Genomic DNA, 24,622 nt, shown 5'->3' on the forward strand with positions numbered 1-24,622 from the left:
CACTGAGCGACACCAGCCAGGCTCAACCAATATTTTCCAAGTGATCAAATGTAACAGAATTCATAATCTCACTGACGTGGTTTCTAATTCCATGCTGTGAATAGTCTTTCAGAAATGATGACTTGCTGAGTTTTTATGTAGCTTCAAAGAGAAGTATCTGAAAAGGCTACCAAAATATTTCTCCCCTTTCCAGTTACATATCTGTGTAAGTCTGGGTTTCCTTCATATACTACACCCAATGTTATACAGGTTAAATGTAGAAATAGTTATGAGAATCCACTTGTCATCTATTCAATCAGATAGTAAGATTCGCAAAAATGTAAAATAATGTCACACTTCTCGCTAACTTACTTTGTTTTGGAAGATATAATTATTTTTCATAATTATGTTACCTGTATAAGTTATTTTTAATGAATTGATAATTGCAAAAATTTCTGTTTAACTTCTACTACAGTAAGTATCAGCTTGTATGTTGCATGAACAAAATCTCTCTGGGTTCGTCAGTAATTTTAAGAGTATAATGGGGTACTAACACCCCCAAATTTGAAAATGGTTGGTACAGCCCAGCTACTCGGTGGTTGAGCATCAACCCATGAACCAGGAGGTCACTGGTTTGGTTTGGTTTGGTTTGGTTTGGTTTGGTTTGGCACAAGCCCGGGTTGTGGGCTCAATCCCCAGGAGGAGGCATGCAGGAGGTGATCGATTGATGTTGATGCTTCTCTATACATCAGTGTTTCTATCTCTCCCTCTCCCTTCCTCTCACTCTAAAATCAATACAAACATTTAAAAAATCCACTAGAAACCAGTTTGAGCATTAAAGAAAAGAACTATTGACTGCTAGTTCATTTTAAAAATGAGAGAGAAAATGGCTGGTATATATAACATTATCTTTTCTAAAGATGAAAGTATGATTATACAGCGGGCTTTTGAACAACACAGAGGTTAGGGCACCAATTCCCTGTGCAATTGAAAATTCGACACCCCCAAAACTTAACTACTAATAGCCTACTGTTGACCAGAAGCCTTACCATATAAATAGTCAATTAATATATGTTAACATAGTTTATTAACATTGTGTATGTTATATATATTATATGCTGTATTCTTATAATAAAGTAAGCTAGAGAGAAGAAAATATTAAAATCATAAGAGAAAATACATTTACAGTATTTATTGAAAAAAATGTATATAGGTGGACCCGTGCAGTTCAAACCTGTGTTGTCCAGGGGCCGGCAGTGTGTGCAGTGCCGGGTGTGCCTGCAGTGCATTAGGAGCTCTGGAAGGATCAGAGGCTAAAACGGGGAGCCTTGTGCATAAGGTGGAGGGAGTGCTGGGAATTAGGAGAAGGGGTAGGGGGAGAGGGAGAGTTCACTGTATAATGTTATGCACTTTATATTTGTGCCTGTGACTGTTACATATTTTTTAAAAATCTACTCCATGGCATATTTCTAGGAAGTTCTAGGAAAAAAAGACAATAAAGAGAGTCCTAGAACCTGTCAGAGGGAGTCATTTTCTTTTTCTTCCCAGGTCTGCAGTGGTGCGAAGGTCCAACACCAGCCCTATGGGCTTCCTCCGGGTGGGAGCCGGCTCCCCGGCGCCCGCAGACACAGCACAGACAGCCGGACGAAGACTCTCCACTGGGTCTTCCAGGCCTTACTCACCTTCCCCTTTGGGTACGAGTTTAAAGCAGTTGTCTTCAACCTTTTTTACTGCCAGATCTGACCTGGCACTCTCTACGGGACCATTGGCTCACGCTGGCAAAGAGTCTCAGCTGGGACCATATCCCACCCCCTGGGTACGCCCTGCCCCTTAGTCCCGCTCGAGAACCTCTGGGTAAATCTGTTAGGACGTCCATTGGAAATATAATACAAATGGATCTTTTGCATAAAAAGTATCTCCTTTGGGCTTGGGCTCTAAACACAAAGTCAGAAAATCTAGGTTAAAGTACATAAAACCCCTACCCTACATACCACTCAGATTTCTGAGGATTAAAAGACAGTCGTGTACATAACAGCACCGCCTGTGACCAGGGAGGGATGTGGCGGTAGCCTCATTACAGTCTGCCACCTCCTGGGAACTATGTACAGCAGAGGAACAGCTAAAACAGCAGAAACACAACAGCAACAACAAAACCCAACCAAACATAAAAACAAGCCTTAAAGCATACGTTTAGTGAAAGTAAGACAGAGAGAGACCAGAGCAACTGGGATTGCAGAATTTGTGTAAAACAACATCCGTGTGGTGGGGAAGAAAAGGTGGTACAGAGAGGGCCCAGTGGGGGCAGATCTCAAAATTGAAGAAACAAAAACAATGCAAAACTTTTTTATACACACACTCACACATTTCTAAAGGGAGAGGGCCGCCACCCTCAGCCAAGACTGCGGAGTAGGATTCAGAGGGAATGGGAAGGTGGGAGGAGGCAGAGCAAGGACGGTGCCCAGAAGCCCTGATTCCAAAACCACAGTGATAATGTTTAAAAAACCCACAAGAAAACGTGTATCACCACCTCACCTGTTGGAATGGTTTTGAAGCTGTTTTTAGCTGATATTTTTTTTTTTTCAAACAAAATCTTGGCTCTGCCTCATCCTTCAGCAGCTCCTAAGGCACTCCAAGGTTTCCAGAGAAATGTTCCTAAACTTATCCTTGAACTCAAGGAAAAGGCTCTTCCTCGGGGTCTGCTAACCCTTTGCCTACCGACCTAACCCCTTGGTCGGTGCCTCTTCCTTTTTGTAGACGTAGGTCTCTTGCCTACTTAAATCGCCTGAAGTCTTCACCAGCTCTCCTTTTTATTGGTTTGGGTCCTGAGAGGTACATGCAAAGAAGGTAGATGCAGAGATGTGCAAGAGAGATTGGGGGACACCTGTGCTGGATAAAGGGGAGGAAGCAGGAGTTCACAGGGAGCCCCCTGAGACTGCCATGCAGATGTGACCATCTGAGGGGAAGGAAGGAGGAGTCCTGGCTACAGTGAGGGCTCAGAGAGGTTAGCCCAGCTGAAAGAGTGTCCCCATGCACTGAGTTGTCCACATTTCCTGACCTGCTTGAACAGGCCTGAATGAATGCCTCAAACATATGCAGTCAGTGGCTGGGAGCCCTGGGGAGCAGGAATAGGGTGGATTCAGAGGGACAGTAGCTGGGCTCTCATTCAGCTCCACAAGCCCCCAACTCTGTGGACAAACTCTTTGTACTTCCCTGTTTTAAGGACATACTTGTTGCAGACACTGATTGTACATGGCTTTCTTTCCTATTGATCTTGTTTTAAAAGTATAGGTACTTTTGCCCTAACCGGTTTGGCTCAGCGGATAGAGCGTCGGCCTGCGGACTGAAGGGTCCCAGGTTCGATTCCGGTCAAGGGCATGTACCTGGGTTGCGGGCACATCCCCAGTAGGGGGCGTGCAAGAGGCAGCTGAATCGATGTTTCTCTCTCATTGATGTTTCTAACTCTGTATCCCTCTCCCTTCCTCTCTGTAAAAAAATCAATAAAATATATATATATATAAAAAAGAGTATAGGTACTTTTGATCCTAGTATGCCCAGTACCCAGCACATTGGTTGTTTAGCTGAGCTAAATGTTTGCTGAGTAAATTTTGTAAACTACAATGTACTGTGCAATCTGCATGTATTGCCTGTCTCCATTCTTAGCCGGTTTTGAAGCATTTCTCTGCCCTGCCCCTGTTCCCTCTTTGCAGTTGGTGCCATTCCAGAGCCATGGAGTCAGTGCTGCTGTGGGCGCCCACAGGGCCAGGAATCCGGGAGGAGGAACTCTTCAGGTAGGAGATGGAGTTGGCATATTAATAACTGTAATCCTGTTATGAACTAGAGGTCCGGTGCACGAATTAGTGCACAGGTGGGGTCCGGCTGCAGGGTGTGGGAGGGTGGAGGGGTCACGGGTAGTCGGCGGGCTGGCTCCGCCCCCAATTGGGGGTCCAATCGGGGGTGGGGCTGTGGGCAGTTGGCCGGCCCAGCCCCCTGGTCGAACTCCCAGTTGAGGGGACAATTTGCATATTAGCCTTTTATTATATAGGATGGATTTGAGTTATGTTTTTCTAGTCTTATCAAAAAAACAGAATCGGTGCCCAGTTGGTGTGGCCCTCTCTTTTTGGGTATATGATTCTTTTATGAAAATAAGTCTTAGGAATTAAGTAACTTAGCTAAATTTTGGTCATTGTCACACAGATAATGAAAACCTAGGTAATGAAATTTTGTTGCTTTGATTAATACTATTCTTTTTTTAATCCTTATTGTTGAAAGTATTACATAGATGCAGATGTAGCTGACCCCTTTTAGCTCACCCCGTCCCCAAGTAATACTATTCTTGATAAGAACTACTAGTTAGCATCAAATAAAAAACAAATATAGATGTTTATTTGCTTTATTATGTACCATATATGCCTCCAAAGATGTGTGTAAATCGTGCTTTTTAAAGTCAAATCTTACTGTACGTGCATTTGAGGAGTTGGCCAGTTAAAGGAACTCTGATCCTTGGGAAAGCATACGAATTAGCTTTCCAGACCATAACACTTTGCCACTAATTTTACTTTTGTGCATATGCGCATGTACACACATGCGTATATATACCTGTGCCTGTGTGTGTTTGGCAGAACCCTGTTATGAAAAGTTAAATATCAAATTCAGTATGAAGTTAGCCAAGAGTGGTCAGTAGCAAAAGCTCCTATTGATGTCCGTTTTTAGAAAGATGATGGTTATTGATCACTGAGAAGATTTGTATGTTCTTAATGTTATCGGTGGTAGTTTGGCTTAGAAGTGCCAAAGAATTTGTAAGTGGAGCTCAAGGCTTAGTGGACCTTAACATGGCAGCAACCAGGTTTGTGTGGGTGAAGTCCCTTATTGTTGCCAACTGCTCAGCATATCAAGACTGTCTCCCAGGCCCCTGGTAGGTATCCCCTTAGAGGCACGAATATCTGAAGATTTTTTATTGATTCTTAAAAAGAGAGGAAGGGAGAGCGAGACAAACATTGATGTGAGAGTGACACATCGCATGGCTACCTCCTGCACACCCCCTCCTGGGGATTGGGCATATAACTGGGTGTGTGCCCTGACCGGGAATCGAATTAGCAACCTTTTGGTGCATGGGATGATGTCCAGCCAATTGAGGCACATTGGCCAGGGCCATAAGCTTGTTAATTTTAAACAAATAAAATCAAATTCAGGAACAGTGTATTATCTAATTCTCTTTACATATCTTTTTTTTTAAGAAAGGAAGAAAGGGTTATTCTGGGTTCATTTGAAAAGTTTATTTTAGCTGAGGTGTGAGAAAAGGGAATAATCACATTGTTAAACCCAAGTATGTGTTTATGTAAAGGGTGGAAATGATCCTGTTCATTCTAAGTGTTTGTTGTTTTGGTCCTAATTAGACCTCGCATTAATCTGAGTTATTTGCTAGCTGCTGATAAAGCAGCTAATATACCCGTTATCCACTTCTGTCTCCTGAGAATATCAGTGACAATGTTCTTGTCACTGGTTTGTAAAGGATGCCAAAAAAATAGTCTCCCGCCAATTAAAGGCTTTCATTGAAATTCTCATTTTAAGAATTGTCTTCTTGCCCTGGCCGGTTTGGCTCAGTGGATAGAGCGTCGGCCTGCAGACCAAAGGGTCCCAGGTTCGATTCCGGTCAGGGGCACATCCCTGGGTTGTGGGCTCGATCCCCAGTAGGGGGCATGCAGGAGGCAGCCAATCAATGATTCTCTCTCATCATTGATGTTTCTCTCCCTCTCCCTCTTTGAAATCAAATAAAGAAAGAAAGAAAGAACTGTTCTCTTAATCCTTATGTTTGTGCCATGTGCTTCTTCCCACTGGGTTAACACTGCATCTGTTTTCTTGGTAGGTTCTTCAGTGCCGCAGGCTCAGTCACCACAGTCTTTCTTCTTGGGTGCTAGACTGCAGAGCGCCCCCAGCCTCACTGACATCTACCAGCACAAGCAGAAGCTCAGAAAGCAGCACTCCGACCCTGTGTGCCCGTCCCACATGGGGGCTGGGTGCAGTCACTCCCCTCAGCCCAGTCGGCCGGGCAGCCTGGGGACTTCTCCCACCAAACACCTGGGGTCCTCTCCGCGGAGTTCTGACTGGTTCTTTAAAACCCCTTTACCAACAATAATTGGCTCTCCTACCAAGGTGTGTTTTGTTAAACCTTTGTAGGGGTTACGGCTTTGTTAGCACTTGGAGTGCGGATGAATTTCCCGCCAAAATATAAGATGGCTCTGTCTTTTGGTTTTGTTCCATCCACCAAAAGGGTGGATTACAAACAAATATTTGGTAATACGCAGTTACAATCGGCCCGAGTTTACACGTTTCCCCGCACTCCACCACAAATCTATATGAACCGAGTTAAAGACGGCTCCCGCGGAGTACGCGCAATTCACGCGAGCCGATTTAACTCGTTTCCCGCACTCCAAGTGTTAGGTTAACATTGTGAAGTGGACGGATGGAGAGCCAATTCAACAACAGACCACAAGAGAAATTGAAATGGAGGTCTTTTACTCACAGCTCCTGAAAGAGACATCCTGGGGGTGGGGGGAGGGTGCCCGGGGGGGTGCCCAGACGGCGTGCAGCTAGGGAGAGGGCAGGGTCTGGGTGCATGCCTTTATTGGGGTTCATGGGTAGAGTGTTTCAGGTTCCTGGCTAAGGCTAGATTGCTCAATTCAAACCAAAAAGCAGGGTTCTGGTAAGCTCCATAGGGGTCTTACCTAAGGGGTACATGAGGAAGATCCTGGGAGGTGGGGCATCACCTCAGGAGCTGACATTTGCTCGTGACGTGCGGGCTGCTAGCTGGGTCGTGAACTTACAGGCAAGTGTCAGTTTAAGGTCCCTGCAGTCCACTTGGCCAAACAGAATGGATGCAGAGGCAGCGATACCGTGGAATAGCTGAACTGAGCTCTCTATAATAGGTCATGAACTAGTATGGAAAAGCCTTACGATGAGAAGAGCTACAATTTAATGAGCACTTGCTATGTGCCAGGTGCAGTGTAGGCCCTTGACTTGAATGCTTTATGTACATTATCCCACTGAGGTGCCCACGGTTAGAGGCTGTAAGTGGAAGGGCCAGTATTTTAATCCAGTTCTGACCGACTCCAGAGTCAGTGCTCCTGGCTGCTGGGCTATGCAGCCTGCCAGTACTGAATGCTTTGCACATCGTAATAACCAGCTTACGTGTTTCTTTAGACCACAGCTCCTTTCAAAATCCCCAAAACACAAGCATCTTCCAACCTGCTAGCGTTGGTTCCTCGCCATGGGCCTTCTGAAGGGCAATCTAAAGATGGGGATGACCCACGAGAATGCTCTCATTGTCTCTTACTACCAGGAAGGGAGAGGCAGACGTCTGAGCAGCAAAGCAAGGCAGTGTTTGGCAGGTAAAAAACACCGTTTCCTTCCAGCTTTAAACATGAAAACTGCCCTGCTGGTGTGGCTCAGTGGTTGAGCATTGGCCCATTAACCAGGAGGTCACGGTTCAATTCCCGGTCAGGGCACATGCATGGCTTGATGCTAGTAGGGGGCGTGAAGGAGGCAATCGATGTTTCTATCTCTCTCTATCCCTCTTCCTTCCTCTCTCTAAAATCAATAAAAATGTATTTACAAATTAAAAAATAAACATGAAAACTACCATAGTACATATATTTCTGTTACAAAACAACCAGACCAAATTAGCTGGATATGAACTGTATACATTTAGAGTCCGAAAACCATAGATGCTTCCTGTAGCTGGAAATACAGAGCTCTTGCTGAATTTCCTGAATAGCCTATTTCTGCCTCTTGTTTATATTGGTTAATGAAGTTTATCTCTACCTTGAATTGTTATCTATTTTTGTCTCCTTGTTCTTTGGCTTCGCATTAACCCTTTTATGGCTTGGCTTAAATCCTTATTATTTACGTGTGGATTTTTCATTATTAAAATCACTCTTCTTTTTAGATCTGTCAGTACTGGGAAACTGTCCGATCAACAAGTCAAGACACTTTTAGGTGGACATCAGGGCAGCACAGACAGTTTAAATACAGAACGACCAATGGATATAGGTAAGAGAAAACTATTTGTTTTTGAGGGGGATGGGAGCAGGTAATTAGAAGTGTGAAATTGGTCTTTCTGGGCAAAGTCCAGGTGCCAGCAGGCTCCTGCGGGCTCTGGGAAGGGTGTGTTTCCTTGCCTTCTCCAGCTTCTGGACACTGCTCTTATTCCTGCTCAGCCCCTTCCGTCTGGAAGTCAGCAGTGGCCAGCCTAGATTCTGACCTGCCTCCCTATTCTGCACTTAAAGGACCCTTGTGATTACATGGGACCCACTGGGTTATCTCTTTATGTTAAGGTCAGTTGATAGCAATTCTAGTTCCACCTGCAACTTTAATTTCCTTTTGGCATGTAAGATAGTCTATGCAAAGGTTCCAGGGCTTAGGACATGGCCTCTTAGGCTGGGCTGGGGGTAATTATTCTATGTACCTGCTTCTACTGATTGAGCATGCGCTTACTGGCCCAGATTTCTTTATCCTGTCCTTGTCCTTTTGTCTTTCAAAGTAGCCTATCAAGACAGGGACTTGTTCCATATCTTGATGACCAATGGCCTATGAGTTAGAAGGAATTCTGACCAAGATCATTTTTTATCAATAGGATAATACTGGCTAAAGTTAGGCTAAACACTCATGCATTCTTAACTATTTCTTATACAGCAAGGAGTTCCTGTAAAGACCCACAGGTCACTGAGATCCCTGGCCCTTGCATAGCTCTTCCAAGGGCTGTTACGTCTGTAGACCCACATTTAGATTCCAGACCTAACCCAGACTTGGATTTTAGGAATCTGTACCTAAATTTCAGAATCACTATTTTAGCCTCTTTAGTCTTGTTTTCTCTATTATTTTTTTTTTAATCCTCACCTGAGGATATCTTTTCATTGATCTTTTAGAGAGAGTGGAAGAGAGAAACACCAATGTGAGAGAAACACATGGATTGGTTGCCTCCTGCATGAGCCCCGACCAGGGCCCAGGCTGGGGAGGAACCTGCAACCGAGGTACATGCCCTTGACCGGAATTGAACCTGGCACCCTTTGTTGCCACAGGCTGACACTGAGGCAAACTGGCTAGGGCTATAATTTTTTAAAAGTCATATTTGTCAAGATGTTTGCACAGGAGTAAGAAATGGGTAAATATATAGTCTCTTTAATATCTCAGAGTTTTTACTATTTTACACACCTTTATGCATGCCAAATGCATAGAGCTAGTGTAGGAATTTGAAGAAGCCACAAAGAATTTCTGAGAATGGGTTTCCTCTGGGGCCAAGGTGTTGTGTGACCTAGGAGCTGTGACTTGGGAACCTACAGGCAGAGGTCTCTTGTGACACACTATAATTTCTTAATTGATTTTCCCATGAGCATCCAAAGGAGGGAATGTCTGGACTAGCAGATAACTGATTGAACATGATCTCTAATCCAAAGGGAATATGCCTAGGTGTGGACTTTTTGGTATTCATCATGCTTGGTGTTCTAAGCTTCCTGGAGCTGTGGTTGGGTTTTGTCATTAATTTTGAAAAATTCTCGGTCATTAGTACTTCAGATATTTCTGCTGTTCCTTTTCTCTTTCTTTGCCTTCTGATATTCCCATTGTGCATATGGTACGCCGTTATAGTCGTCCACAGTTCTTGGTTATTCTGTGGTTTTTGTTTCTTTTCTTTCTTTCTTCTTCCTCTTTGCTTTTCAGTTTTGGAAGTTCCTATTGACATATCTCCAAGCTGATTCTCCCCTCAGCCATGTCCAGGCTTCGATGAGCTCATCAAATGTGTTATTCATCGGTGTTTCAGTGATTTTTACTTGTAACATTTCCTTTTCTCAAGTGTCCCTCTCTCTACTTAGGTTACCCATCCGTTCTTACATGTTGTTTACTTTCTCCATTAGAGCCCTTAGCTCAATTTCCTTACCATCACAGTCTTCATTTTGGGGGGACAGTGCCCTTAGGCATGAACTTCCCCATGTTCTGTTTCAAATAAAGTCAGTTTCCTTGGAAGAGTCTCAGAATTCTCCGTTCTATGTGCTTTTTACCAAAAGTCACTAGAAACTGGGACAATTTTTTTAAAACAGCTTGCCTGAATGATTATATTATGTAGAATGACTTTTTCTAATTCTCTTTTAGAAAGAAATGTAAATTTCATAGAGCTTTTGAGTTCTACATGAATAGGTGTTAAGTCCAAGTTTGTGCATGTGAAACCAGATCTTTTTTTCTTAATTTTTAGGCATGCCCTGGCCAGTGTGGCTCAGTTGGTTGAGCAGAGATGAGAGAGAATCATTGCACCAAAAGGTCGCCGGTTTGATTCCCAGTCAGAGCACATGCCCAGGTTGTGGGTTTAATCCTGAGTCAGGGTGCAGTGCTGAAGGCGATTGATATTTCTCTCTCTCTCTCTCTCTCTCTCTCTCTCTCTCTCTCCCTCTCCCTCTCCCTCTCCCTCTTGTTCTCCCACTCTCTCTAAAATCAATAATAAAAACATACTTAAAAATTTTTTAGCCATAAAATGCATTTTTGATAATTTTTATTCTTTTTTCTCTCTTCCACATGAATTTTATTATCATCATTTGAAATTATAATTTTTTTCTAATCATGAAATTTCAGTTTCTGGAATTAAAAATTATTGATAGTAGGAAATAGGAAAAACTTAAGCCTTAGTGAAAAAAAATAGGGTCATTGGCTCTGAAAATATACCCATGACCATCTTTAAATACTTTTATACCTAATAGAATAAAATCATAAAGATATTACATTAAGTGACAAGAGTACCTATGTCATTTTGTACATTTTGTGTAACAGTAGGTACTGTTAATTACTTCCCACTTATTCCTTGCTCCCTGGAAGGTTTTATGAACCCACATTTTTGCTGTTAAGTCAATGCTTTAAATGTGCTATGCTCTGATGCAGAGAAGATGGACATTGAGAGGCAATTTTTTTCTGTATCTGGTTCAGTCTCTCCTTTAAATTCATGATGTATATAGTTAACTCCTGCCTCCATTCTGTGGTCTCAGAAATGTAATGTGTTTCAGATGCTTGAGTGTGGAAACGCTTTGGACAACTTTTCTTGATTCTGCTTAGTTTGGTGGATGGGAGATTTTTCACCTTCTCTTCGTTCAGCCCATTACGCCCCTTCGACACCTGTTGCGGCTCCCTGTCTTCCTGCAGTTGTAAGGGTGCGATTCTAAGGCATAAATACACTTTCACTCAATTTTCAACATCCTTCTGTAGCTCTGTTGCTATGGAGACTCCTGATCTACCTTCAGCTTTACCTCAAATTTTTATCCCCTATTCTTGGTTTCCACTTTTTCAAATTATCCTCAACAGGATAATTGACTGCAGTTGATGTGTTTTGTTTTTTATCCTCACCTGAAGGTATGTTTTTATTGATTTTTTTTTTGAGAGAAAGAGAAACATTGATCGGTTGCCTCCTGCACAAGCCCCAATTGGGGATCGAACCTGCAACCTTTTAATGTATGGGACAATGCTCCAATCAACTGAGCCAGTTCGTGCATTTTAAAAGTACACAGAAGTAACTGAATACTGGGCTTTGGTGTGAAAAAGATTCATAGCCATGAAAAGATTACTATAAAATAGTTTTAGTGGATATCTGTATTGAATGCTTATTGTAAAAAAAAAACAAAACAATATTAAAGTGAAGGTCTCCCTATAATCCCACCCCCAATATAAACACTATCAAAGTAATGTGCCTTTCTGTGGCCGCCCCTGCAGGAGCCTGTGGTGTGGCCCTGGTGCCTCCTGGGGGAGCAGCAGCCAGCTCCAGGGCCGTCCTGTTCACTGTGGGGTCCCCTCCACACAGCGCCACGGCCCCCACTCGGACCCACACGGTCCTTCGACCAAGGACAACCTCAGGTGAAGACTCGCCTCTGTAGTCTGTCTCACGCTTGGAGGGCGGTGTTCTGAGAATGGCGTAGTGTGGCTCAGATGGCTGAGTCACTGATCCGCTCTGGAGTTTGGTTTCTTTTTCCAATGACACGGAAATAACTATTTTCTTAAAGGGTTATAAGAAATAAATGAGGCAATATTTATTAAAAAAAAAAAAAAACCTTTATGAAGTAAAAGTACTATGTTATATACTTATATACTTGTGTTATACTGAAGGCTGGTTTTAGCACATCCAGGAAAGGTTTTGAAAATGACAGGTGGTTTATCTTTGTTTTGTGTATTTTAAAACCTAATTTACCTTTTTTTTTCCTTTGTACTTTGGGTCCCAATCTTGGCACTTAATCCTACATTTAGACAGGATAGTAGATTGGTTTTATCATTTATACTCTATAAATAGGTTATTAATACCAAAACTTGAGAGAATATTTAGATTGGACTTGAAATGAGCTATCATTTACATTACTTTATAGATTACACATTGTGTCCTTTAAGTTCTCTCATGCTAAATAAGTTACTAATCAAGATTCAATAGATTAGTAAGCAAAGGATATAAATAGACCACAAGAGAGCAAGTAGAGCTAATAATCTTGTTTTTAAGATTGAAAAAGTATTAAGAAGAAGCTTTCATTCTAAGAAAGGAACATTTGACGCCTGTTAACTAAGCCAGCGCTTAGAGCAGAGGTTCCCAGGCTGTGTGGTTAGCGGGCTCGTGCTGGCTCACAGCTGCTGCAGAGAGTGGTGGCGGTTCTTACAAAGCTGTTAAAAGTTTATGATACTTGCTCTGTGGTAATCCCATTCCTGTTTATCATACCTCTTTGGAGCATTAATCACAAGTGAATTACTGCAAAGAAGGGGAAATTTAGATTTTATTAGTGTTATTTGTGATATTAAAAGATCAGAAATAGTATAAATGCTTTCAGATGAGCATTATGTATATAAATTTAATTAACGACCAATGCATCCACTGCGTTTTATAATTATGAAAATGTGGAGAAACAGGAAGAAATGTATAAGCTATAAATTGGGTTAAAGCAATATTTAAAAAGTAGCTATGATGACCTCTATAAGATATACATAATGACAAGGTGTAAAGGTTGACAGGCAAAATAAAAGCTATTCGAATGTTCCAGTAGGATCAGTGCTTCTCGTTGCATGTTTCCTGTGTTTCTCTGGTAGTGGGAGCAGCATGAGGGACTGTGCACCTTGCTGGCACTGAGCTGCCGTGTCCTGTCTCCTTGCAGTGGGCTCCAGCAGCTCGGGGGGCTCCCTGTGCTCCGCAAGCAGCCGCGTGTGTGTGGGCTCCCCACCCGGGCCATGCTGGGGGCCATCCCCTCCTGGAGCAGAGGCGGCCCCCAGCCTGAGATACATGCCTTATGGGGCTTCGCCCCCCAGCCTGGAGGGGCTCATCACCTTTGAAGCGCCTGAGCTGCCGGAGGAGACGCTGATGGAGGTAGGGAAGAGAATCAGAACTCTGAAGTTTTTTTCTTCTCTTTAACTGACCTTTTCTGTTTGAAAAACATTGTTGGCGTATTTTCAGAATAATGTTGACCATGGCACTCATGCATGGCAAGCTTTGGTTGATGGGAAGTGACACACATAGATTTTGTGTTCTTAGTTTTTTAATCTGAAGTTTATTTACTACTTATAGGACTTCTGAAGTATAATCTTTCTCCTGAAACCATAACTTCTTATTCTTAAAGCTGCTTTTTCTTCATAAGATAGAAGTAATACACTTAAAGTCGGGTTTTAAAAAAATAAACCATGATGCCAGGTTAGTTACTAACATTGGAAAGTAAGCCTGCCAAGCAGACTGGTGCTCACTTAGGTTTGTAGAGCAGCATCGTGTCTCCATGGACCCAGCTCTGCAGGGAAAAGCACGTCATGATCGCAAGCTTGCTGAGCAGCAGTCCAGAAAAGAGAGGTGTGTTTTGTCACTCCAAAGCAGGGGTGGGCAAACTTTTTGACTCGAGGGCCACAATGGGTTCTTAAACTGGACCGGAGGGCCGGAACAAAAGCATGGATGGAGTGTTTGTGTGAACTAATATAAATTCAAAGTAAACATCATTACATAAAAGGGTACGGTCTTTTTTTTTTCTAGTTTTATTCATTTCAAATGGGCCGGATCCGGCCCGCGGGCCGTAGTTTGCCCACGGCTGCTCCAAAGACTACCTCCTCCACTGGCCTCGGGCAGCATTCCGTGGGCTGTGCTGGTCCTGTCCCTGAGTTCAATGCCAATGTAGTCTGCATTCCAATCTAAAATGGTTACTTCTCTGGACCAACTGAAAAAGAAACTTTCTCTCCATGCTGGGCCTCTAACATTTCTATCTTGTGTGAATGAGAGTTACGTATTTCACATAACAGACTGCATGCAAAGCTTTAGTAGTGATCTTGTGGCAGGGTCAGTGGTGATTTTGAAAATGTGTAATACAATCTGAGACTGGGAAAGCAATCTTCAGAGGTTTTTCCATCTCCATAAACTTTGATGTAAATTGTGTCCACTGTGTGTGGGACGTCATGGGAGTGTCTGTGTTGGGGCACACGGCCCAGGTGCTGGCCTGGAGCGGACTTTCAGGAGTTGATTGGTTCATGCTCTTGTCTCTAGGAAAATGATTCTCTGGGAGAGGAAGAAAGTCTCTTATTTCAGATATGAAAATATATTTATAGGTAAAAAATAATCTCCAAAAAACATTAACTTTAAAATACATTTTCACTGCATGCTATTGTGTCTGTCTATGCTTCCCTCTCTAACTGAAAAGATCACAGAAGTTTAGAGCTTTGGTGTTAGGAATCGCTGTTAACTGAAGAACCACCAGAAGTCAAGTTATAAGTCAGTAGCATTCACTAAACCAGGGATCCTTAAACTACGGTCCGCGGGCCACATGCAAATACAAATATTGTATTTGTTCTCGTTCTGTTTTTTTACTTCAAAATAAGATATGTGCAGTGTGCATAGGAATTTGTTCATAGTTCTTTTTTAAACTATAGTCCGGCCCTCCGACGGTCTGAGGGACAGTGAACTGGCCCCCTGTTTAAAAAGTTTGAGGACCCCTGCACTAAACCATCAAGAAGAATGGTTTACTGTGCAGAATATCCTTGCAATCTTGGTATCTATTTTGTCATGGTTTTGTCTCGTGTATAGTGATAGAATCATTTGGTGTTTCATTTTTTTCTGGTAAAAGCATGGTGACCTCGTATCTTTGAAGCTAAATTCTGTGGGTGCTCATACATACCCACAAACGTGCTCACATCCACATTTGTTTTTATTTGTGCTTATATTCTCACTGGTTTCCTGGAATTTAAAAATGTCCATCTCCTTTGCTCACTCTGATATTGAGAAGTATAGACAGTGTCAGCAGTGCCGTGGTCTATGCACAGAGGTGAGCATCACCTCTCCTTAACCTGAGAGTTTCTAAGACAAGCTGGCTTTGCTGCAGCGGGAACACACAGACACCCTGCGCCACCTGAACATGATGCTGATGTTCACGGAGTGTGTGCTGGACCTGACAGCGGCGCGGGGCGGCCTCCCGGAGCTGTGCTCGTCCGCCGTCTCCTTGTACCAGGTCCAGGAGAGCGTGCTTGTGGACCAGATCAGCCAGCTGAGCAAGGACTGGGGGTAGGTGCCCTTTGCATTCATTTCCATGTTCTTGATGCTTCTGTAGTCCTGTCTGAGGGAGGCCTGTCGTCGCTGAAGGTCCCGTCTCACTGCTCAGGCTTCAGGAAGGCCCTGAGTTACCCCGTCCTGCTGGATTCCACTGCATGAGCCCAGGCTGGAGGCTCTGCACCCTTCGTGTCCCTTCTCCCTGTAGATTACATCGGTGAAGGTACTGATGATACAGCGATCGCACTGATTTTTATCCGAGTGCATCGTTGTGTTCAAAGTACACACATCTTTCTCCATGCCGAAACTTGGCCCTTCCGAGTCATTTGTGCATTAAAAATATCCCGGCGCGTGCCCTTCCCGTGGAGGGCTGTTGTCATGGTGCTGGGACGTGCAGAGCCGCGTCTGGCGGTGGCTCGCAGGCTAACGCTCACTTGCTACCTTCTGTGCAGGCGGGTGGAGCAGCTGGTGTTGTACATGAAAGCAGCCCAGCTGCTGGCGGCGTCGCTGCATCTTGCTAAAGCCCAGATCAAGGCCGGGAAGTTGAGTCCGTCCTCGGCAGTGAAACAAGGTATGGGTGGCGGGCCAGGGCTGCCCTCCCCATGACTCCAGCCAGGTTTTGGGTGAGGAATCAGTTATTAAATATTCTTACATGGCAGAAGGTGCCAGCTTTTCTGTGTTTTGTTTTTGCCACTTAACTGATACGGAGAGCAGTTAGAAGCACTTTATCTCAGTCCTCTCACGGAAAGAGAGCATATGAACCTTTCAGTCATTTTTTAAATGATTGTTTAGTGTTACTTTCCTCAAATCAGCAGGACAGGTGCATGTCACTGCGATTTTATCTCTGGAGGAAAATTAAAATTCATTCTCTTTTTCAGTTGTCAAAAATATGAATGAACGATACAAATTGTGCATCACCATGTGCAAGAAACTTACAGAGAAGCTGAATCGCTTCTTCTCCGACAAACAGAGGTTTATCGATGAAGTGAACAGCGTCACTGCAGAGAAGCTCATCTATAGCTGCGCTGTAGAGATGGTAAGCCTTGCACGCTCGCTCTCGTCTGGAAGAGGATCTCTTTTGTTTTAAATATTTTTTTATTGATTTCAGAGAGGAAGGGAAAGGAAGAGCGAGAGAGAAACATCAGTGATGAGAGGGAATCATTGATTGGCTGCCTCCTGCACTGAGCCTTGCAATCCGGGCATGTGCCCTTGACCGGAATTGAACCCGGGACCCTTGAGTCTGCAGGCCAACGCTCTATCCACTGAGCCAAACAGGCCAGGGCTGGAAAAGGATCTTCGGAATCGAATACCTGCTTGACATTGCCCAGTGGTCGGCAAACCGCGGCTCTCGAGCCACATGCGGCTCTTTGGCCCCTTGAGTGTGGCTCTTCCACAAAATACCACGTGCAGGCGTGCACTGTACAGTGCGATTGAAACTTCGTGGCCCATGCGCAGTAGTCGGTTTTCGGAAAGGAGATAGACGAAACAAGTATACAAGACAAGTGTGGATGGGAGAGTTGGAAGGGGTCGACTCAGCGAACGTACCTCAATCAGATTGAGGATGTTTTTAGCAAAGGCCAGCTTAGGAGTACCCTCATTAAGTTAATAACAGTGTACCTCTCTATATAGTTTAAGTTTAAAAAATTTGGCTCTCAAAAGAAATTTCAATCGTTGTACTGTTGATATTTGGCTCTGTTGACTAATGAGTTTGACGACCACTGACCTAGCCCTTTAAAAAGGGTTGATGCCCCACACTGCCAAGTCCCAAGTATTGTGTTCACCTCTTAGTGACCTTGGGCTTAACGTTGAAGTAACACATTAAGTCACGTTGGTTACCACATTTGGTAACATTCCACGATTCCTCTTTAAAATTGCTAATAGCAGGATCTGGTCACCCACAGTTTGCATCCTGAGGCTTTAGTGGATCTGTTTCTGCATTTTCCTCAGTATAAGAAACTGTGGCTTGATAAAGATTAGAAAAAATACTGCTGTTAATCCACAGAAATTCATGTGCTCAGATTCCTTAAGTATAGACACAAAGTAAAATCTGCTTTACAGTTAGGAAGAATTTGTCTTCAGACTCATGGGGCAAATTGCTCTAAAGTGCAGATGAAATTAGGGACTGTGAAAGGATAGCGGTAAACCTGGCTGCTGTGGCTCAGTGGTTGAGCATTGACCTATGAACCAGGAGGTGACGGTTCGATTCCTGATTAGGGCATATGCCTGGGTTGCAGGCTACATCCCCAATAGTGGGTGTGCAGGAGGAAGCCAGTCAATGATTCTCTCATCATTGATGTTTCTCTCTCTCTCTCTTTCCCTTCCTCTCTGAAATCAATAAAAATATAGTTTCAGTGGGGAAAAATTGATTGTTGACTGAGCTTATTTTTACCACATTAACATAATAGACCTCCATTCTTCCCCTCAAATTTGTTTACTTTGCATTGCACTGTTATAGTACACCATTGGACTTAATTTTGAAAGCCATTATAATAAAAAGTCCTATGAAAATAACTTTTGAATATAAACTGTTGACACAACACGCATTGCATCACTCTCTGCTGAATTAAGATTCACACGATAGTTTCTTATAGAAGTTGTTCCAGGGAAGTGCCCTCTCAGAGGGAATTGTGCTCCTTCTCTTCTGATAATAGAGCCATGTGACTTCAACAAGCCCCTCCCTTTGCCCTGGCTGCTTAGCAAGCTTAGAGCTATTACCATGTATTTCTTCTTCCTTTTCCAGGCTCTGATTTTCTGTATGCGTTTTATTTATCTTACTGTGAGTGGCTTTCAGTTATGTTTTGATGGGGACAGTGCATATTGACAAGTAAATGAGGATACTGGGTTACTGACAGTCCAGGCGTTTAATAATGAGAGAGAAAACGCACAACCCGGTGAATATTCTGCTGTCCCCTATTTATGGCAAGGCCCTACTGCCCGTCCCTGTCACCTGGCTGACTCCTGCTTCGCTGTGACTTGGCCTGATCATCACATCATGGCAGCTTGCCCTGACCTCTTCCTCCTGTAGTCATGTGGGGTGCACTTCATACGTGTCCTGTGCCACCTGGGGCTTCCTCCGAGAACACCACGTGTCCTGGGAACCGGAATGGCATGTCCTGCAGGCCTCCTCCCCGCGTGCCCAGTGCCTGGCACTTAGTGGGTGTGCTAGGGTCCTTTCGCAGCTGCAAGGGTTCAGGGATCTGGAAGGGGCTGCGATGTAAATGAATAGAAACTAGACACGAAATATAAATTTGGAAGGCATGGGGGAGCTAGGGGAGGCTCCACTTTCTAGTGACGTGGGCTCCCTGAATCTCCAGACCCAGGGCTTTTTATTCACACATTTTGCAGTCTAACAAAGCAGATATACATATCACAGTTAAGGCCTGGTAAACAATAAAGGACCATCAGGTTGGGGGACTGCCTTCGGCTGTTCCAGCAGCAGGTAATAACAGGCAGATTTTCAGCCCTGCTGAGAGAGTCCATTCAACCTTTTGAGGACTTCTGCCTTTATTATGACCCGCTGGACTTAGCCTCAGCATGGGTGCTCAAATAGTCTCTCTGAAGAAATGAGTGACTCTACCAGATAATCGTTTAACTAAAAGAGAAGGCTGAGAAATGACTTTCAACATGATTTATTTTATTATAACAATCTACTTTAATGAAATGCCAGGTTGTCCTAGTGTGAACGTGTATATTTAAAATAAACTCTGCAGTGACGTCGAAGAAGGACCAGTTTGGAAGTGCAAATTCCTGTGAGTCACGAATGTCTGAGGACAAGAAGGCTGTGTTTGCAGAATAACTCGTCAGGAAGCTCCTTTTGTTTTTAGAGAGTGGAAGAGAGAGGGAAAGTCAGGGAGAAGCATCGATGTGAGAGAAACACATCCATCAGTTGCCTCCTACACCAGCCCCAACCAGGGCCCGGGCCAAGGAGGAGCCTGCGACCAAGGTGCATGCCCTTGACTGGAATCAAACCCGGGGCCCTTCAGTCCGTCGGCCGACGCTCTATCCACTGAGCCAAACCAGCTAGAGCAGGAAGCTCCTTTTTGATATTGCTCATCTGATGAGTCTTTGAAACTTTCTGTGGTTCGGTAGATGGTACTAATTTTAGATAGCCCCTTGGAGCCACATGCCCAGACGGGGGTACATTGTCTGGGGAAAGCTGACTCTCCTGGTCTTGTTGCTGCGCAGGTGCAGTCTGCGGCCCTGGACGAGATGTTCCAGCAGACGGAGGACATTGCGTACCGCTACCACAAGGCGGCCCTCCTCCTCGAAGGCCTGACCAAGATTCTCCAGGACCCTGCGGACGTGGAGAATGTGCAGAAGTGTAAGTGCCTTAGGCAGGGGTGTGCCTCCCAGGCCCAGGAGGAAGGGCTTAGAGTTTGGAGTCATGCTGCCTGGGTTTGAGTGGTGGTTTTCCACTCGTGGGCAAATCACTGCCTTTCTGTGGCCTCAGTTCCTCCTGGAAGATAAAGGAGCAGAGTTGTGAGGCTCAGAGACGATGCTTGTGAAGAGCTGATGCTTCTGCCGTTACCCTGGGTCTCCCCTCCGTATTGCTGAGCTGGTGGGCATGTGTCTGTGTGTGCAGAACACTTTGTTTTCATTATTAAATAATAATACATGCAATTATTTCAAGCCCCGTGGGCTTAGTGACTGAAGAATCCTAAGACCCTTTGTACTGCATATTTGGTGTAGATAGCAGAGTGGAGGCTGGTAGGATGCCAGGATGCCAGCATGTGTCATTTGTCAAATACAAGCGCAGTGACCTGGGTTCTGAAGCGGAGGTGGGCCCACTGGGGTGCATGTGGTCAAACCACATTTTGAGGAGCTACAAGGGATGGAAGTTCTAAAAATTATTTGCAGTTGTGAGCAAGCCCACTGTTAAAATCTAAATGTTCTTTATTTAACATGCTAATCTAAACTTTACCAATGTGCAGTACTAAAATACAAATCATATCCGAACAATTAGCCGGCAGAAAGAAGAAAAAGTATTCAGAATTGCTAACCTTGCGCTAAAACAGAACAGAGATGAGGATGTGGGTAGAGTGTTAGTGATTTTTTATTAGTTTTTCTTTCCTTGGTTTTGAAAATATAAATGATCTTCGTTGTGACTTACTTTGTTTTGTTTCTAGATAAATCTAGTATTGAAAGAAGGTTGTCGGCGCTCTGCGGCAGCTCTCCCACGCCCTGAGGAGCAGCAGGTGTCCGGGGCCCGGTCTGCTGCCTGGTCACTACCAAAGAACGAGCAGTGATTTCAAAACAAAAACTACATGTTTGTAGGAAACCTGCCTTATTGGAAAGTCACCCCTTTCCTTTTTCTTTGTAGAAGCAGAAGCAAGAGTATGTCGCTTGGCTCTGTGTGAACTTGGTAAATAAATGTACCGTAGAGCTAGAATCACTAGTACATTTATTCTTAAGGACAATTAAGGAAACAAAATGAGTCGCTCTTCGCTAGCTCACCAGAGCAGTGTGTGGAATTCCACGTGTCTGCTGAGTGTAAAGTAAACAGCGACATCTCGTCCAGGCAGCTTGGTCCTGGGGGTATGTTGTCTGAGTCTGAGCATGACCCTTAAACAGCTCAGGAAGAAACAGCTTAAGGAGACGGGAAAGATGGCAGTTAAAAGGAATTGGGAAATCTTCAATTTGATCTAATATGGACTCTTGTTATTGTTAATCTTCCCAAATCTTTCATATATTGCACTAATTTATTAAAACAACTCTGTATTGGATTTTGCAATTTAAAACTAACTGAGGCACAATGGACTTGTTTGAAAAATACTTTACTTGATTGTATACACACACCCTTTCCAGAATCACATGTAGTCGCTAGTAGACTTTTCAGTGGTAAGAGCCTGTGTTCAGGTGACCCTTTGCGTTTGTCTAACCTCTTCATCTGCACCCCCAGGTTTTCTCAGCGATGTTTTTGAGCTGCAGCTGTTGGCCTTGGTTGCATTCTTTATTGTGCATGCGGATGTGCATTGATGGCTGGGACTTCTTGGCTTCTTAACAGCTGGTTTTTGGGGCAGTATTAGAAAAAAATGTCAATCAAGGGATACCCGCTAGAATTCTAATAGGGCCAAGTCATGTTGGGATCTAAAGGCTTGTTAATGATGGGGAGTGCCTACATGAAATTAGTGAGAAGTGAGGTTTGTTTTCTCTTAGGAAAGCGGCAGCTCTCTAGCCTAATATGTGTTTTTCATGTTAATCCTGACAGGTTACCAAATAGCTGGTTATGGAGAAGGTGGGCAGTTAACATCGCTCCAGAAATGGTTCCTACCTTGTACATTATTTGGTTTCTTTTATTTACCTGCTTGAATACTTGAATAAACCACTCTCCAGTTTTAATCCTTTTATTTTAATTCTTTTAGATAATAAATTTGAACTGACAAATTGCACAGAAGCTCTTTGGCATTAATCTAATTTAGTGACATGATAAAAACATAAACAAGGCTTCCCTTTACTTTGACAAAGTAATGTAATTGACCTTATTTATCTGTATGAAATTCCAGCAGTTAATTTGAACACTTATTTATATGATGTTTGTATTCTTAGGTCTTTAATACAGTGTTTCTACCTCTCATTTGTAATTGCATGCATTATTCTTGAAACTAGGTAAAAATCACTGAATTGTTGTATAATAAATAGCCTTTTTGTTATTGCCTGTACAGATGTAAATTAAGGTAAAATAAACCGGACAAAGTCTTTCTAGGGTAAAGCTGGGTCCGTTTTACGTGGCTGTTCGAGCCAGGTCCTCGCTCAGTGAGCGCGGAGGCTCGGTCATGGGTACCCTGTGCCCTGCCCCAGGATTTCAAGCTCGGGGTCTGTCACGTGGCTCCAAGGAACACAGACTGGAGAAGGACGCTGCCCCTCCCAGGGCTCGAGGCACCAGTGTGAGCGATGTTCCTTTTGTGGGGTTTGGAAGTTACAGGGTGGTTCTCACCGCGCTGTCCCAGCGGACCCTCCGAGGAGCGGGTCATTCTCCGCCTTCCTCTCCAGCGTTTTTTGAACACAGGATGAAACAGGTTCACAGCGAGCAAATGGTTGGTCTGAAGTTGGATCACTAAGAAGGGGCTTCCATGTTCTCTCATCCTCTTGTGTAACGAAGGTTTATGGGAGGTAGTATTTGTGAAACTGAAGTCTGAGCAGCAGAGAAGATCAAACTGTAAATTCATGAATAACGGTTCTGATTATATTTCCATTATCAAGGCTAATTGTTTTAAGAGATTTTTGCCTTGATTATAGCAATAATAAACAAAGACTTTGTTTCCATGAGTATTCTTTAATTTCATATCTTTTTCATGACGTAGAAATTGACAGCGCGTACATTCATGGTTGACACGTATATTCGGGCCATTAACTGGAAAGCTATTGACCACACACATGTAAATCAGAGAGTTGCTAATGGGCTCTTCCTTCTGTGAGAACTTGCCTTTACGCCCTGGGCTGGACCCGATGGTACCCACAGTCACATGCTCCCTTCTCCCCTCCAAGAGGGATCAGCAGAGTAGCCATTCGGAGAAGGATCTGTTTTTTGTATGTGTGAGGCCAGGCCTGGGTTTGGGGCTCCTGGAACACAGTACTCCAGACAGTTTCTGAAAGGTCTCAGCTTCTTGCCCTGGCGGGTGGCTCAGTTACTCAGGCCGTCGTCCCTGCACCAAAAGGTTGCCAGTTCGATTCCCGCTCAGGGAGCATACCTTGGTTGTAGGTTTAACCCCCGATTGGTCAATGGGTCGGGGTGCAAACTGGAGGCAATGGAACGGTGTTTCTCCCTCCCTCTTAGCCCTTCTCTCTCATATCAATAAACATCTCCTTAGGTGAGGATTTAAAAGAAAAAGGACACAGCATCTTCCCCAGCGATCCCACCGGGCACCCTGCTTTCAAGGTGTCCTTTAATGACCCTTAGGTCAACCCGGCAGTTCTAGAGAGATGTTTGTATCTAATGTTTATTTACTGGATTCTCATACTAACCCTTAGTTCCCTTTACAAATGGGAAAACGGCCTTGGGGAGTAGTTTTCCCATGACCAGGTGATGGCAGGCTCTGCACAGCGCCCAGGTCCACACCCGCGCCCGACCCCCTCCCGGAGGCGCACCAGGCGGGGAGTGGCGGGAAGGCAGTCAACCGTTTGGTCCATGCCCTGCTGGAGCCTCCACCCTCCGCCTCGCAGAAGCAGGCATTTAGAGACGCAGGTGAAGTCAGAAACCACCCTGCACCCTGCACGGGCCTCTGGGGCTGGTAATAAACTGGAGGATTTGATTGGCCCACTTCCCGGTTCCAGGGAAGTTGAATAGCAGGGGGTGAGTCCAACCCCAGGCGGGGAGCCCCGACCAGTGCGCGGGGACTCCCAGGCCCTGCTGCCTGACCAGCTCTCCCCGCTGGCGGGAGACTCAGACCCTTCCCGGACGCTCCTCTGTCTGCCTTGCCCGCGCCCTCGCCATCTCCCGGCACTGACACGTGGACTTTGCAGCACCAAGTCCCAGTGCCTTGCTGTGGGGCTGATTCTCCATAAACATTTTAGTTCTCTCTTTTCTGTGTTTGAAGTAGGAAATGAATGGATATTTTAACCCTGTGTGTGTGTCAGTTGAGACCAATCATTTCCTGAGGTCGTAAGTCTCTTGATCCCCACAGCCACCGTGTCAGCAGCAGGCCCCTTCGCAGGGCCGTGGAGAAGGCCCCCCGAGCTGGATCAGGTCACCCCGGCCCAACTGTGGCCCTGGTGGCCCCACCTGCCCAGATGAGAGCGGCACCCAGGTCCCACCGGGCAAGTCCCGCCACCCGCCGACAGAGGGCGCCCACCCCCCAGGAATCACCTTAAAACCTCAGGGAAGCCCTGGCCAGTTTGCTCAGTGGATAGAGTGTCGACCTGTGGACTGAAGGGTCCCAGGTTCAATTCTGGTCAAGGGCACATGTCTGGGTTTCGGGCTTGGTCCCCAGTGGGCGGGGGTGCAAGAGGCAACCAATCGATGATTCTCTCTCCCCTTCTCCCTTCATCTCTGAAATCAATAAAAATATATTAAAACAAAATAAAACAAAACAAAAACCCCAGGGAAGGCACGCGGGCTCCCACAGATCCCAGCTCCCTTAGTGCCCTCCTGGCCCAGAAGCCTCGCCCTTCCTGAGGCAGTGAGCTGGGTCCTCA

General features: G+C 44.7%; 1 protein-coding gene across 1 annotated transcript in view; it reads left to right on the plus strand.

The window, feature by feature from the left end:
* Positions 1-22,756, plus strand: part of ULK2 (unc-51 like autophagy activating kinase 2) — an 85,453-nt gene extending 62,697 nt beyond the window's left edge. Inside the window, exons 14-25 of the mRNA XM_023764852.1 lie at positions 1,528-1,673; positions 3,687-3,767; positions 5,843-6,129; positions 7,177-7,364; positions 7,922-8,025; positions 11,719-11,859; positions 13,134-13,342; positions 15,327-15,505; positions 15,943-16,061; positions 16,369-16,526; positions 19,676-19,811; positions 20,617-22,756. Coding sequence (XP_023620620.1) covers positions 1,528-1,673; positions 3,687-3,767; positions 5,843-6,129; positions 7,177-7,364; positions 7,922-8,025; positions 11,719-11,859; positions 13,134-13,342; positions 15,327-15,505; positions 15,943-16,061; positions 16,369-16,526; positions 19,676-19,811; positions 20,617-20,675 — 1,807 coding nt within the window. The 3' untranslated portion in view covers positions 20,676-22,756. The remainder of the gene's footprint in view (positions 1-1,527; positions 1,674-3,686; positions 3,768-5,842; positions 6,130-7,176; positions 7,365-7,921; positions 8,026-11,718; positions 11,860-13,133; positions 13,343-15,326; positions 15,506-15,942; positions 16,062-16,368; positions 16,527-19,675; positions 19,812-20,616) is intronic.
* Positions 22,757-24,622: the final 1,866 nt, after the last annotated feature.

The sequence above is a fragment of the Myotis lucifugus genome, unplaced genomic scaffold, assembly GCF_000147115.1.
Source record: "Myotis lucifugus unplaced genomic scaffold, Myoluc2.0 scaffold_355, whole genome shotgun sequence".
NCBI lineage: Eukaryota > Metazoa > Chordata > Mammalia > Chiroptera > Vespertilionidae > Myotis > Myotis lucifugus.